Source organism: Sciurus vulgaris, assembly GCF_902686455.1.
Source record: "Sciurus vulgaris genome assembly, chromosome: 3".
NCBI lineage: Eukaryota > Metazoa > Chordata > Mammalia > Rodentia > Sciuridae > Sciurus > Sciurus vulgaris.
In genome coordinates, this window is record NC_136463.1 from 1,169,918 (window position 1) to 1,185,374 (window position 15,457).

A 15,457-nucleotide genomic window follows, 5' to 3' on the forward strand; every position below is an offset into this window, starting at 1 on the left:
TTGGCCCCTTGGCAGTCTCTCAGCTCTCCACTCTACAGCCCACACACCTGAACAGGGCTGGGTATCCCAGCCCTCCTAGAGACCCTGCCTAGCGCTTGTCAGTGTGGGTCAGGGACCAGGGGAGGGGTTTGAGGGTGTTCTGGGGGAGAGATGAGCTGCTCTGGACAGTCAGCCCTTGTTCCAGCTAGAGGCTCCCCAAGGCCATTCCCTCTGGGGGGTGGGGACCCTGGGGGCAGTGGGCAACCATCTGCCACCCTGGACCCATCTTCTATGGCCTGGTCTACTGGTGCGGGGGAGTTGGCTCCTCCATTGCCAGATGAAGGGGTGGCTGCTGGGCCCCTGGAGAGCCCCAATTGCACTTGACCTTCAAACATGGAAACAGCCCTGGAAGGCTTCTGCTCCTGAGACAGAGCCAAACTGGAATTTATTTCAGGAACACCCTTTCCCAGAAGAGTATTCCGGGGCTCAAGTGGCCCATGGGCTCCTGGGGGTGGGCTGGGCAAGTCTCCATGGGAGAGGACAGTGCCTGTGACGATCAACTGCCTTGTGCCAGTGGCACTCGGGGGAGCCAGGTGCCAAGCTACCCCTGGAACATGTGGCCTTGTTAGGCCCTGGGGACCTGCAAGGCCTTCCACAGAGGCTTTTGAGTGACCCAAGCTGGGGTCACCCTAGCTTGCTTCCCACTGTCCAGGGGAGAGGGGTGGGCACACAGCTCACTGGGTTCCTCACTAGCACTCCAGAGCATCCTGGAGCATCCAGGTCAAGGCAGTGGGTGGGGGTAAGCAAGGCCCCAGGAGGTGTGCTTTCCACCCCTTGGTATCTGCCGGGGCCAGCAAGGGGCAAGGTGAGGTCCACCTACATGTGAGGCTTGCTGGGGGCTTCCTGACCTTTCCCAGAGGCAGAGGGGTCCTTGGGCAAGTTACTGAGTCTCTGACCTCAGGTTTTTTGGTGTTGGTTAGTGCCCATTTCCTGGGTGGCTGCCCAGGGCCTTGCAGAGATCTCCACCCACTGTTCTTCAGGTGGGAATCTTGTGCCTGTAGCCATTGGCTTGCCATGAGCCCATCTCAGCTTCCCACGTGCAGAATGAGGGAGCTGCGGTGGCCACTGGACCCAGTTAGTGCTTGACATGATCTAGAGACAGCTTGAGCTGTGCAGAAGTGCTGATTTGGGCCCCAGCCTTCTCCAAGTCCTGCCCTGGCATCTGGCCACAGGAATTCCCTCAGGTATGACCCAGCTACCTGGGCCTGCATGCCTGTGTTTCCTCGCACACTTCATGGTCTCTTCCCTGGTACTCCCTGTCAGCTGGAGTCCTGGGCATGGTCTACAAGAACACCTGAGAGGTGTGGAAAGGAGCACCCTTCTGTAGCAGAGCCCAGTGGACTGGGACAGTCCCTGGGTCAGAGCTGTTGTGGCCTAGACCAGCGATGAGCAGGGGCAGGAGAAAGGGCCTACCTGGAAGGCCTGCCAAGATGTGCCCGTTGGAATCCACTCCAACCCCACAGCAGGCTCGCCTGCCTTCCTCACCTAGGGCTTCCAGGGACCACCGCAGAGCTGAGTCCACCTCATGGGGGCCAGTGCTCCACAATGGTGCTGTCAGGGGGAGCTAGTGCCCAGCCTGCTGTCCACCCTTATGCCAGCAGCTCCTCGGGGCCCGGGAGCCTCCCACAGGCCAGCCCCTGTCTTCCTCTGAGGTGCTGGTGGCCCTCATCCAGCGGGCGGCTCCGTGGGGACGGCCAAGGGAGACGAGTAAGCATCCTGGGGTTCACGGTCCATCCCTTCGCCTGGGCAGCCTGCACAGGAATCCACACGCTTCACTTCTCACCCTTGGCAACTCCATGGTCCAAGTTTTACTACCCTGATTTACAAATCAGGAAACAGTGACCTTCAAGGGAATTTTAGTGGTGGGGTTTTTTGTTTTAAGCGATCAAGCCAGGACCTCACATTCTCACATGATAGGCAACTGCTCCACCACTGAGCCACACCCCAGCCCCATCCCTTAAGTGTCTATCCCTTTAAGAATTTAGTTGTTGATTTTTTATTTTCTGGGGGTTGAACTTGGTGCTTTGCAACTGAGCCGTTTTTTAAGAAATATATTTTACTAGTAGGTGACACATACCTTTATTTCGATGCGGTGCTGAGGATGGAACAACTCAGGGCCTCACACCTGCTAGGTGAGTGTTCTACTACTGAGCCACAACCTCAGCCCCATCTCCAGCCCTTTTAATTTATTTTCTAATTTAAGACAGGGGCTCACTAAGTTGCCCAGGCTGTTCTCAAAACTTGGATCCTCCTGACTCAAGCTCCAGAGTTGCTGGAATTACAGGTGTGCACCACCGCGCCTGGCTGAGTTTCTATTTCTTCTCCCCCCCTTTTTTTTAAAGGTATTTAGTTGTAGATGGACATTACCTTTATTTGTTTTTATGCGATGCTGAGGATGGAACCCAGTGCCTCACACATGCTAGGCAAGCGCTCTACCACTGAGCTATGACCCCAACCCTCTCTTTTTTAAGTTTACTTTTTATTTTTGTGCTTCTGGCAATTGCACCAATGCCTGGCCCACGCAAATGCCCTACTGATGAGCCACAGCCCGGTGTCCTGGGTTCCTGTTTCTAAACACCTTGTTCAAGTTGTCCCCCGCCCGCAGCACCCGCTGGGCTTTTGCCTGCACTACCTCCCCTGACAGCTCTCCCCATGACTCTGGTTCTATCACTGTTGCGCTTACGTTGTGTCTGCTTGTACTCAGAACTGAGCCATAAGGCAAATCAGGCTTGTATTCCATTTTCCGCCCAACTCTGTTTTCCTGGAGTTCCTGATAAGTTCTGCATTCTGCCCCGTTATTTGAATCTCCCCTGGGTGTGCTCAGTCACCTCCATGTCCTCAAGGGGTCTCTCCTGAGCCTCCTGCCGAGCTGCAGGTGCCCTCCCCAGGTTCCATCCTGACCGCTGAGGTCCACCCTCCTTTCGTAGTGCAGGTTCTGGTGCTCACAAGGCACATGACGACATCCCTCTGGGCCCGAGCGCCTGCACGCCAGGAGCTCCCTCTGCAGCACGCCCCCTCACACACTAGTGCAGGACTGAGGGGAGGCGGGAGGCACTGCAGAGATGGGAAGGGGTGGAGTCTCCTCCCAAAGGTCTGCTGTGTGGGCACCTGGCTGTGTTGAGGGTCCCTCCACTGCCCGCCTGCAGGACTGCCTGTTGGTCGGATGAGTCCAGCCCTAGCCTGCCCCCACCTCCACCCTTGACTCTAGCCTGCTCCATCCAGTTCCCTTGGGGATGGGGATGGGGCAGGGGTGAAGGAGGACAAGGGCAGGGACTTGGGGTAGGGAGGGCTGTCCGGAGGCCCCAGGAGAGCAACTTGTCCCCCAAGGCAGTCCCCATCCCGGAGCTCAGCTGGCGTGAAGGAGAATTTGCTCCTGTGCTAACTCAGTGTGGCTTTGTGCCCAACAAGCAACCAGGGCTCCATAGAGTCAGGGCCTGGGCCTGGGCACCTGGGATGAGAGCTGGCCAAAGCCTCAGGGTCAGGTGCCTCAGCCTCCAGCAGGTACAGCTGCTCCTAAAGCAGTCTTATGTCTGTGCCCCTGACTCCCTGCCCTGCTTCAGGCCTGTGTGTATGGCTGGGTGGGGGAGAGGGCCTCCCTGGGAGGGCCCCCACCTGCAGGTGAGTAATTCTGTTTACCTTTCCTGAAAGGCCTCCTGTCCTTTCATCTGCTCCAATTAACCCAGCTCTGCCCAAGTGGCTCCAGCCCACGTGCTCCAACAGCTGTGGGCACCCCTCCCCCAGAGCCTCAGGGCCACCTCACCAGTTCTTCACAGCAGGGACACCAGCCTGGCCCCTTCTCCACCCCATGCACACATCCCACCAGACGTCATGGTACCCACTGCATGGGCCACCCCAGAGGCTGGCCAGTCCCCTCATGGGCTACCACTCTGGACTTGCCTCTGCCCAGCAGTGTGGTCCTGGATGGCATATCTAAACTTGGGGGTACAGACCCTCCTGCTGTACACCATGCCTCAAGTTAGACTCAGGGTTGCACCCCCACTGACCGGGTCCTCCAGCCCCAAAGACCTTCTGGCTGTTCCTGCACCCAGTGCTGGTGGGGGAGCGCTTTTCTGGCTGGTGTCAGCCCCATCCCCACCTGACAGGCAGTGTGCCCGCGACCACAGGATGGAGCGTGGACTGCTGTGGGCAGGGCCTCTGCTCTCTGCACCTGGACCCACGGCGACTCTAGGAACCACTGCTCTCTGCTGTGGACACTGCATGGCCCAGAACTTGCTGGGTGGCTGAAGCTGAGGGCAGAGGTTGGTCTCCATGGAAGAGCAGGCCTGAGCCGAGCGTCCACAGTCCTGCTGTCTCCAGGTGGGGGCTTCTGTCCACGTGGCCTCTCTCAGCCACCACTGCCCCTTCACACACTGCTGATGAGTGGAGACCTGCCAGGGCAGTGAGGTCAAAGCCTCCAGAGGGGTCATTGACCTGACCCAAGATGGGAGGCGGGCCAGGCACTGCTAGCCACCTTGGGGACCCCTCCCACTCTCTGTGAAACTGCAATCGAAGGGGCCCCTGGAGGGGGTGCATCCTGCGCCCTCCCACACTGCCCACACCCACCCGGCCTTGGATGCACCCAGCCACTACTCCAGCTCTTTATTGGAGGACACACATTTCCACATGCACAGGACAGACATGGGCCTGCAGTTCATGGCCCGACTTCCCCACCACATGAACTCCTGCCCCAGGGGTGACATGGACAGTGGGAGCTGCTGTCCAACTGTCCTGCCTCTCTCGACTCCATCAGGTGTCCAGTTCTGGGTTGTCCAGTGATGCCCTCTGATGCCTGAGCCCAGGAGATTCAGAAGGGGTTCTCAGCCAACCTAGGGAGGCCACAGGCCAAGGGGGTCTCCACAGAGGGGTCCTGGTCAGCCCCATTGCTGCTGCCACCCCTCACAAGTCGGAGTTCCTCACAGGAGGGGCCAGGGCGAGGCCCAGCGGGGGCCGAGGGGCTGCTGCTGCGCCGCTGGTCCTGCAGTGCTCTGCCCTCATGCCAGCGCCGCCAGCGCTGCAGCAACTCTGCCTGGACCTGGTGGGGGAGGAGACACAGTCCCAGCCCACCTGGTGGGCCTCCAAAGTGAACAGCCTCAGCCATGAGCCTCTGCCCCAGCCTCACTGAGGGGAAAGCTAGGGCCTGCAGAGCCCAGAGACCCCTACACTTGTGTTCTCTGAGGACCCTGGTGTCCTGACACCCAATGCCATGGCAACCATCTCGGTGAATGTGGGAGGAAGGGGAGAGCACACAGGGTGGGCGGGCATCTGCATCACCTGCGGGTCTGGCCCCTGCCTACCTCTTTACTGAGGAAGCAGTAGAGAACGGCCACCAGCAAGCCCTGGAAGGGAAGGGTGGTCAGAAGCCTGGCCCTGGGGGCAGAGCAGGGTGAGGGCAGGGCCTTGGGCTCACCTGGAAGGAGCTGAGGAAGAGGTCAAAGAAGAGTTTGGCGGAGCGCAAGGTGCCCTGGGCCTGCTCGTCGGTCACAAAGGCGAAGACCACTTCGTGGACCCCCAGCAGGGGGATAAGGGTCAGGGTGGATCTGGCCAGCCTGCAGGGGTGGCGCTTGAGTACCCACCAGACCCAGCTTCGCCCATGTGGCCTGGTGTCCCCGTCTCTGGCCTCTCCATGTCTGTGAACCCCAGCCGCTGCCCATACCCACCGGAACTTGTAGTCGGTGTACTGCATCTGGCGGGCTTGGAGCTTGGTAATGAGAAGGTGAACCACGCGGACAAAGATGAAGAAGTTGATCTGGGAGGAGGGCACAGGTCCCGGCTGCCCAGGGTGCCACGCTGATGGACCCCACTGGGCCCCAGCGGGTGGGCCACAGCCACCTGGTCCTGGGCTGGCAGGCATCCAGCCAAAGAAGGCAGCCTGCCTGCAGCCCAGGGCAGTGTCCTGGTGAGTGCTAGCTCCCTCCCTTCCTCCCAGGCAGGATGCCCCCTAGTCTCCAGAAGGCCAAGGAGAGCCAGTTTCCTTACCAGTATGGCCAGGAAGACTGGGACACGCAGGATCCACCAGACGCCCATGTTGTCATTGCTGGTCCAGCACCTGTGGGCACACCCACGCATGGCCTGGGGTGCACACAGCCCCTGCAAGTCTCTCTGCCCCCATCTTGAATTTTTTTTAATGTTTAAATATTCTTTTTAGTTGTCAGTGGATCTTTCGTTACTTATATGTGGCGCTGGGCTCTGATGTGTACCTCAGGAAAAGGAAGGAAAGGCCACAGTGACCCGCACCCCGGGCACGAGGTTTGCACAGAAGCCCCGCCCCACCTCCCCCAGGCCCCTCGAGGAGCCCACACCAAGCGTGCCAGCTGTCATAGCCCGTTCTTCATCTGCCCCTACTCACTGGATGTTCTCAAACAGACACTTGACGACCGCCCAGGGGATGATGAACAGCAAGGGTGCACCTGTAGGGGGGGCAGAGGCTGTGGTCCTGCACTGCTGACCAGCCCACCCTATCCCAGCACAGCTCACTCACCCCAGCCAATGCCCAGGTAGAGGGTGAAGAAGCTCCGCTCTGGGAAGGAGGCCAGGCCCAGCAGCCCGTGCAGGTACACGCCCTCCACCAGCAGCCAGCAGTAGTTGGCCACCACGCCGTACTGCATGATCACTGCAGCCACACGGCAGCCGGCCACCGCCTAGGCGGGCACAGTGCGGGCAGCTGTCATGCCACCCTGCCTGCCCGACACGGGAGTGGTCCAGGTGGTCTGCTTTGGGCACTCACCCCATCACTGAGCCAGATGCTGACACTGAGGTCATCCCCGATCTTCTGGCTGTAGCGGGTCTTCAGCAGCCAGTCAATAACCAGCACGGAGCTGGCCTTCAGCACAAAGGACACAAACAGGTTCACGTGGATGTAGTTGCGGGTGCAGTGCAGCTTGCTGCAGGGACAGTGAATCAGTGCCTGCTGCCTGCCCCAGGGCTGCCCTGTCCAGGTGATGGGCCACAGCGTACCTGAGGCCCAGCATGGTGGCCAGGGCGAGCAGCAGGGCCCCCAGGGACAGGGTGTAGCCCACGGTGTACATCACCTGGAAGCTACTGTACATCTTGGCTACCTTCTTCTGCAAACCACGTGGCAGGTCAGGGCTGGGAGATACTTCCCTGCCCCGACCCGGTCCCACAGTGCCCACCCCCCAACACTGCTGACCTGGTCCTCGATCTCTTTGTCCTCCATCTGGCATTGAGAGGCGTTGCGCCATGGCTGTCCCCGGGGCCCACGCACCCACTGCCCGTCCGGCCCACACCTCTTGAAAACCAGGCGGTGCTGCACTAGGGCATGGGGACAGGCTCTGGTCAGTCTAGCCCCAGGTCTAGCCCCCTCAGCCACCCAGACCTTCCAGGGTTACCTTTGTGATACCAAGGCAGGTACCAGGGGCAGGAAATGTTGGCCGTGGTATTGGGAGGGGTGTCTGGCCAGCAGGAGTACTTGTCGAAGGTTCTGTTGCAGACCAGGTCTGCAGAGGTGGGGTGCGGGGGGCTCCTCAGCAGAGCCTGGAAGGCTAGGACCCTTCTCACCTCCTTCTGGAAGCTCCTGAGCTTTGCCATCTCCTCTCCAGACCCGCAGCCCAGAGCAGCAACCTCCCCACCTGACTGCCTCCCCCAGCCCTACCATGCCCACCCAGTCTCCAGCCCAGCCTGGTCCTGACCTTGCCAGAGAACTTTCCCTTAGAGATCTCCGTCTCAAGTGTGTCCCAACCCCCCACCTCCCTGCAGCATCTTCCCCTGGGGGCTGAGCCCCAATTCCGTGCAGAGCCAACCCTACAGCTACCATAGGCTGCTCTTCCTCATCTGACAATGGTAGGCCTCAGGGTCCACTGTGTGGCCCCCTTTCTCCCTGACCCGAGTGACCACCAGCCTGGGTCTGCATCTGGCCCCTCTCCCTCCCACTTGCTTTGTCTGGGGGCTTTGCCAGCCATCTCTGTTGAGCACGGGGCACCCGAGCAGCAGGCAGAGCAGCGAAGCACACCAGTCCTGGGGCAGTGCTGCCCTTTCTGTTTTCCCAACCGTGGGGGCCACCTGAACAGCCCCAGGCTGCACAGCCAGGCAGGTGCTGGGGGCCTACAGGGGGCTCACCAGTAGGGGGAGGCAGCAGGCTCATGTTGCGGTGGCATTGGTCACTGTAGAGCTTCCATTTCTCGAACAGGAAGTCCATTACCTGAGCGGAGAGGGCCTGTGGCTGGTGGACGGGTGGACAGCAGCCAGAAAGACAGGACAGAGACAGAGAACCAGTGGCAGTTAGCACAGGCAGGCTGGGGGCCCTGGGCACGGGATGGTGGCTGTTCAGCCCTCACCTGGCAGGCCAGCAGCAGCAGCAGCAGCAGGTGGGGATGCCAGGGCCGGGTGGGGGACATGCTGCTGGGTGGCTGTCCCCTACATCTGGCAGAGGCCACACAAGTGGGTCCTTGGGGGTGTTCAGGGGCCTCCTTGCACTGCAGAGGGTCAGAGCAGTGGGGTCTGGAGAGAGGCCTGGCCAGGGGTATCCTGTGCCCCTAAAACCAGCCCTCTGCCTCTGAGGGCTACTGATGAGGTGGCAGCTGCAGCAGGGGAAGCAGAAGTGGTCTGTGCCAGTGTGGGGCTGGGAGGAGATGCAGCGGACTGTCCCCCCACTTGCGGCTGTCTGTCCAGTGACTCTGACAATTCCAGAGCCCCTGGGGGCAGCCACCCCCCACCCTCCTATGTGGTCACCCAAAGCTCATGGAGGGGGACCAGGCCCCAGCCGTCTACTTCCTCCCTCAGCCTGGTGGCCTCAGCTGGGCCCAGTCCTCCCTGCATTCTTAGCCCCGGAAAAGCAGGCTGATGAGGTAACCTGACCAGCTTGGGGTGCCAAGCATGAGGGTAGGGTACCCAGGCCCATCCATCACTTCACCCCAGTGCCAGGCCAGCTCCCCACCATGCCAGGGGTCAGGTGTGTGGGACACATGTTCAGGTGGTCTCTGCCACACTCATGCCACCTTTCCCAGCACCAGCATGCCCAAGTGACCCCATGGCCCTCACCCAAGACTCAGGCTGGACTTCTGGGTCCCCTGGGGCGCCACAGGCTGGCTGGCAGCACATTTTTTTGAGGTTAGCATAGCCGGTGGGGGGGGTGGGGCAAAGGGCCGCCCCCGCCTGCTGCCTGCAGGGCTTGGAGAGCCCAGCACCTGTCCCGGGGAGCTCAGGCAGCCCTGCAGATGGGCAGAGCTCTCTCCGCCCCAACAGAGTCCTGAGGGCGAGTCCGGAGGCGCTCCCTGGGGCCTGCAGGGCTCAGTGGGCCTTACTGCAAGCCCAAGACCGTGACACTCCAGAAAGGAGGAGCAGTGTCCGGCTGGATGGACAGACAGATGGCTAGCTGGAAGACAGTGCCAGGAAGACTCGGGAGTAGGGAAGGAGAGGGGCGAGGCTGTGGCTATGGGAGGCGTTTCCAGGTGGGCCTGGGCACCTGGTTGAGAAGGGGAAGCCTGAATTCTAACCCTTCACAGTAAATGCAGTCCAGCCTGGTGGGGTCAGCCCAGTGACTGGGTGGCACTCAGCCATTGCTGCTCCTGCACAGCCCTGGCTCACAGCCTGCTAGGGCACTCCTGACCCCAGCTGGAACCTTCAGTCATGCAGGGCCTGTGGGAGGCAGGACCCAGGAGTGGCAGGTCCCCAGTCCCTGACCCAGCTGGGGAGACATTCAGGCTCAGGGTCAAGTGAGCGACCCGCGGAGTGAAGGACTCTTTTTGAAAATATGTATTTATTTACTTTTGGTACCAGGATTGCACCCAGGGGCGCTTAACCACTGAGCCACATCCCTAGCCTGTTTTTGTATTTTATTTAGACACAGGGTCTTGCTGAGTTGCTTATGGCCTCACTGAGTTGCTGAGGCTGGCCTTGAACTTGCGATCCTCCTGCCTCAGCCTCCTGAACAGCTTGGATTACAGGTGCGCTCTTCCGCCCACTACAAGGAGGACTCTTGCTGAGGGCAGGGCACTGGCAGGTAGGTGGGGGGAGTGTGGTGTCCCTGGATCTGGTTCTCATCAAACAACCCTATCTGCTGTTGCCGCCCAGTCTACAGAGCCGGGCTGGGTCGGGAGCAGCCCAGCCAGGAGCAGGCCTCCCATCTGAAGCCTCCTGTCCACTGTGTCTAGCCCCCACCTGAGAGCTACTGGGCTCCCCAGAGGCCCTGGAGAAGGGCGGGTGGGTGGGCACATTTGTGGGGCAGGGGGAGAGTGACAGGGATGGCCAGGGTGGAGAGACCCTGAAGTCACAGGCAGGGGGCACAGGAAGAAGGATGTGGCCCAGGCACTGTGGGAGGGTGGCCCACCCCAGTGAAGGAGGACGGCCAGTGAGGAGACCCCCGAGGCCCCCAGAACCCAAATTCAATCCCTGTTGGGAAAATGGGAGCATTTTGACACCTTCTTGCTGACCTCCCAGGGCCATGAGGACCTTTGAAGCTGACTGTGGGAAAGACTGGGCCTGGTCCACTCCAGAGGCTGCTCAAGCCAGGGCTGGCCGCCAGGAGGGGGATCCATCGGTCTGGGAACCCAGAGTACAGCAGGGTCCAGAGGCAGGGTGGAGGGGCTGCCGCTCTGGGCCCCTGGGGCCCTGGGCTTTCTATGTGGCCGCTTGTCCAAGGGAAGCACGCTGCATGACCCCCGTCCCACCCCACAGGTCAGGAGGGTAGGGCTGCTCGGCGTCCCAGGCCACAGGCTAGGCAGGTTCAAGGACTCCTGGGCTCCAGGTCCCTGGGGGTCAGAGCCTCCGACCCCTCCTCAAAATACAAGGGCAATCCACCTCTGGATCTCTGATAGAAACTGGGGAAGGAAAAGTCAGCAAGCCCTCCACCTGCGGGGTGGCAAGGGGGTGTGGGCAGATCCCCAGACTCTTCTGCTCTGGGGAACAGGGGTGGCAGGGGTGTGTGGCCCAACTTCCAGCTGCATGAGGCCAAGGTTCTCCAAGCTCCTGCTGAGAGCTCCCAGGCAGGAGGCTGGTCCCAGGGAAGAGGGCAGACACACGGCCCAGGCCAAGGCAAGTAATTTAACTTCCCAAGTCCGGATACCTGAGGGCGACCGGCCTCCAGGGGGCAGAAGGTTGTCACCTACAGCGAAGCACTGATGGACCCTAGTGGTGTCCAGGCCCCACTGTGGGCACCACTGACCCCAGAGAGAGCCCTCCAGTGCCATGATAGATGGCTGTCAAATGAGTGAGTGGGCGGGAACCCTGGGGTGCAGGCCATGTGCACTCCAGGGCTCCCATTGGAGCCCTGGCCGGCCCTTTTCCACCTTATTGCCTCCCTGGCAAGAAGCAAGTGGGGGTGGGGGACACCGGATGGCAGATCAGATAAGCATCCTACCCTTCTTCTTGGACCAGGTGAGTGAACCCCGTCTCTGGCTCCAGACTTCAAGGGGCGGAAGTGAGCCGAGGATTAGATATGATGGCTGGGACACCCCCAAGCTGCAACCCAGTCTCCCCCAGCCCTGCCACCAGCAGGCCCCTCCCCTCCTCACCTCCTCCGCAGCAAACTCATCTGGCCACACAGGCCACCTGGGTTTGACCTGGCTGGTCCACTACTTGTGGCTGGCACAACCCCCATGCCAGTTCCAGCAAGACACATGACTCAGGTGTTTCTGGCAAGGCCAATGTCACACCGATTTCCACTGGGGGTAGCTGAGGGACCCCAGTGGGTGACCCACTAACCAAGGAAGGCAGGAGACTGCCCTTGATGCCCCAGGACCCAAAGGGGTAGAGAGGGTGCCTCAGGCTCTGAGGGAGGTGGGAGGTGGGATGTTTCTGTGGAACCCAAGTAGTTGGAAGGTCATGGCCTGGGGGTGGGATTGGGGCCACAGGCTGTTGACAGTGCTGGGCAAGCCTGGGATGCAGGCCAGAGTGTGCCGAGATCCACCCCCAACGCAGAAGGACAGCAAAACAGCCCTGGCTGGTCCTCAGAGGATGGCAGCCGCCAAGAGGGGAGGGGTCCGACTGTTCTGAGTTGGGGTACGAGGCATAGATCCCCCTGACCCAGAAGAGGGAGGAAAACCGCCAGAGAGGCTGGAGTAGGGCAGGGTAGGGCAGTGACCTGCACTCGCCCCGGGGTCAAAGTCACAAGTGGAAGGACAGTCCGGCAGATTCTGATTCCCCGCACCCACCCTGGGAAACCCGGGTACTGCTGGGGAGTCCTGGGGAGCAGGGACGCGCCAGGGCGGGAAGCCGGAGCTGCCGGGGACCCTGGGCCTTGGGGTGCAGCCGCGGTGCTGCGTGGGCTTGCATGGCGGAAGGGCGAGGGGCTGGAGGGAGGGCGCGTCCCAGCGCCTGCGGCCCTCCTCACCCAGGTCCCCAGGCCGCGGTCCAGGGGAGAAGAGCGCGCGGGGAGACACTGAGACCCCTGAGCCGACGGTGGTGCTGGACCAGGTGACGGTCCAAGCGCTGAGGGCGCATCCCTGGGCTGGGAAACGATGTGTCCGACGTGGGCACGGACGGCGACAGCCGGGCCCGGGGACCGCCGGTTCCCGATGCCCTACTCCGCGCGCCCCGGCCGCGCCCGCCCGCGCCCGCGCCCTGGGGACCCGGCCAGGTGCTCACCGCGCGGCTCCGCCGGGCTCCCTGGGTCCTCCGCGCCCGCAGCCGCTTTCCTCCCCGCGCGGGTCCGCGCCAGCCCCGCGCCCGCGCCCCGCGCCTACTGCGCTCGGACTTTCCGGCGGCGACGCTGGGCGGCGGAGGGGGCGGGCGGGAGCGGCCCGCCGGGTGGGGCAGCCGAGGGTCCCCGCCCGCGCCCAGCGCGGCTGACCGGCGGCGGGCGGCGGCAAGCGCGGACTCGGCCCCTCGCAGCGCGCTCCGCGGACCCTGCCCGCGCTACCCCGAGGGCCTCTCCTCCGCCTTAGACCCGCGACTCTCGACCCTGATGGCGGACCCCTGGGCACAGGCCCTGACCCGGACTGCGACCCCGCGAACCCCGCAGACCTTGATCCCGCGCATCGAGTCCTGTAGACCCTCGACCCCACGGACCGACCCTGTTTGGTGGATACGGGCGGGTGGTGTGGGCTCTCCCCACTGATCCCCGCCCGCTGACCCTGGCCCGGCAGGTGGCGGCCGGGCAGGTCCAAGCTGCCCGCAGGGACGCGTGTGTCAGTGCGCGGGCGTGCTGGGGTGCGGGCCTTAGCTGAGACCCCGTCCTCTTGCCTCATCTGTGTTCCCAGGGTCTCGCCACTGTGTTCCTGGTCACCTTCCTGATTCTGGGAAGGAGTGACACACTTACTCCCACCCAGCTCCTGGGTGACACCTTCTGCCACCAATCCTGCATTGCAGATGGGGATTCCTGGGGGCCAGAATGTGGGGCTCAGGAGGTCTCCAGCCAAGTGACCCCCTAGGTGCCCCTTTAACCCTTTCTGTGCCACACCCAGGTCTCAGACCCTCCTCCAGCATACCCATTCTGTAGCCCCTGCTGGCTGCCCAGCCTGCACCCTGCCACTGTGCTACCCCAGGTGCCTCCTTCCCTGAGGACTGACAGAAGCTGAGCCAGACACTGGGAGGAGTACATTGTCACCCCCACCAACTGACCCCTAAAGCCAACGTCCAAGGTGCTGTGGCCCTTCTGCAGCACCCACGTCAACCCTCAGCACTAACTCACCACCCTTCCGCCCAGGCATGCCCCAACACCACCAGGGCCTGCTCCTGCCCAGCGACTTCGGGGTCACCAAACCCATTGGTGTTTCTGGGCCTCAGCTCTCCTGGCTTTGCATGTTCTGGTACACTGATGGTCATGTCTTCTAGGAAGTTCTCTGTGTGATGGGTTTCCAGGACAGGCACTCTCCAGCCTCCTCTCCCCTCTCCCTGGAGCTGTCTTGCCTCCATGATTCCCAGAGAACCCCAACACACACACACATGTTCGTTGGACCCACTGAGAGCCCTCTCCCCTGACCACTCCTTCCAGGGCCTCTCCTCTACCGTCACCTTCAAGACACTGGCACTGGGTCCAAGGCCTGCTCTCAGGCAGCCCAGTCCATCTCCACGTGCTTCTCTCGTGCTTCTCTGGAATCTCTCTGCTCTTTCCACTATCACCCCCTGTCCTGGCCGCCACCCCCTGGGACACCTTCCCTAGCTCACAAGTCAACCCCCGAGTCGGTCCTTTGTCCTGGGGCCCTTCTCCAGGACTCTAGTGCTGTTTTAGGGGCATCGGAACCCCTGATCCCCCACGGGCTTCTCCACCCTTGAGGTCTCACTGCCCCATAGGTGCTGCAGGTCATGGGCTTCAGACACCTCCCTGACCTTCGCAGGCCTGCCCTGCAGCCAGGCTTGGGGCTCAGGAGAGGGTGCTCCTGGGGCACTTCTTGCAGTTTGCACCCCATTCTTGCCAGTTGGTCTGCAACCCGGTCCCAGCACAGCTGGGCTCAGGCAATGGCCAGAAGGCAAAGGTCTCTGCCTGCTGGGGGGCTGCCTGTGCCCCTTACCCCACCCTTCTTGGGGCACAGATCACGAGCTTTGCTTTTGGGGGACTGAGTCCTGTAGCCCGATCTGCCCCTGAAAGTGGGGTAACGGAGCCACCCCTTGGCTGAGGCTCGGTGGGGCAGTGCCGTGACCCCACAGCTGGGGTAGAGGGAGTGGGGTCTCCTGCTCTGGGCTGTGCTCCCACCCTCCTCTACCCAGGGCAGGTTCTTCCTGGAGGTTGGGGAGGAGGGGTCTCAAGAGGGTCTTCCCGCTGGGCCTCATTTTTCTGAGCACAGCGGTGGGGCACAGCAGGAGCGGCCATGTGGCATGCCTGCAGAGTGCACACTCGAAGCAGGATGCCGTGGACGTAGCTGACCTCACGTCCGGGATTCTCTGCTTACCCAGACTGTCAGTCTCCAAGCACCCCTAGGCCATGCCAGCCTGTAAAATCCAGATTTAGCAAGAATATTTCTGGGGAAAAAACCCTGCTGAGTCAGGGGAAGCCCTCCACCCCACCCCACCCCCTGTCCTCCACCCCTGCTGATGTCCCATTGCCCTGGCCTGCCTCTAGCAAGAATCCTAGTAGGTGGCTTTAGCCAGAATTCTCCTCACCTTCTGTGTTCCTGGCCGGAATTTTCCATTCGCTGACCCCACCTGCCCTGGGCAGTCAGTCTCCACTGGTCAGCCGTGCTCTGAGCCCAGATGCACACTGAGGTTTCTTTGCCCCTACCACTACAGCCCGAATAAAATCTGTTTTTGCCAGAGTGGCTACTGTCCTGCTCTGGGTTTCTCCCACTTTCGAAAGACATAAACAGAGGGAGAGCTGGGAACGAGGGGGGCTGGGCCTTCCCACGTAGCCCGAGGCCTGGGGACAGGGACCGTGCCTGCCCTCCACAAGTCCCCTTCCTCCTTCTTGAAGGGGCCCTCCAGGGAGGTGAGCTGCTCCTGAACTCGGGGCAAGCTGCAAATGTTCTCAGGGCCCAGCAAACGGGGACATTTAGGGAAGGGGACAGAAAGAGGGCAGTGAAGCAGCCCCCGG

At 61.7% G+C, this 15,457-nt stretch overlaps 1 protein-coding gene across 6 annotated transcripts; it reads right to left on the reverse strand.

Annotated features, from left to right (window-relative positions):
• Positions 1-4,621: 4,621 nt before the first annotated feature.
• GCGR (glucagon receptor) lies at positions 4,622-13,737 on the reverse strand. Of its 6 annotated transcripts, none has more exons than XM_079134903.1 (15): positions 12,955-13,737; positions 8,331-8,468; positions 8,113-8,215; positions 7,386-7,493; positions 7,187-7,308; positions 6,994-7,100; positions 6,764-6,920; positions 6,518-6,677; positions 6,386-6,446; positions 6,016-6,085; positions 5,697-5,908; positions 5,447-5,585; positions 5,334-5,375; positions 4,933-5,071; positions 4,622-4,828 (listed from the first exon to the last, which is right to left on the reverse strand). In XM_079134903.1, exons 1-15 carry the CDS (start codon positions 12,967-12,969, stop codon positions 4,626-4,628), a joined length of 1,776 nt encoding a protein of 591 aa, XP_078991029.1. In that variant the 5' UTR covers positions 12,970-13,737; the 3' UTR covers positions 4,622-4,625. The 6 variants fall into 6 exon arrangements, with proteins under 6 accessions (XP_078991029.1, XP_078991032.1, XP_078991031.1 ...); XM_079134906.1 differs by having other exon boundaries at positions 13,004-13,734; XM_079134905.1 differs by lacking the exon at positions 12,955-13,737 and adding an exon at positions 12,577-12,905.
• Positions 13,738-15,457: the final 1,720 nt, after the last annotated feature.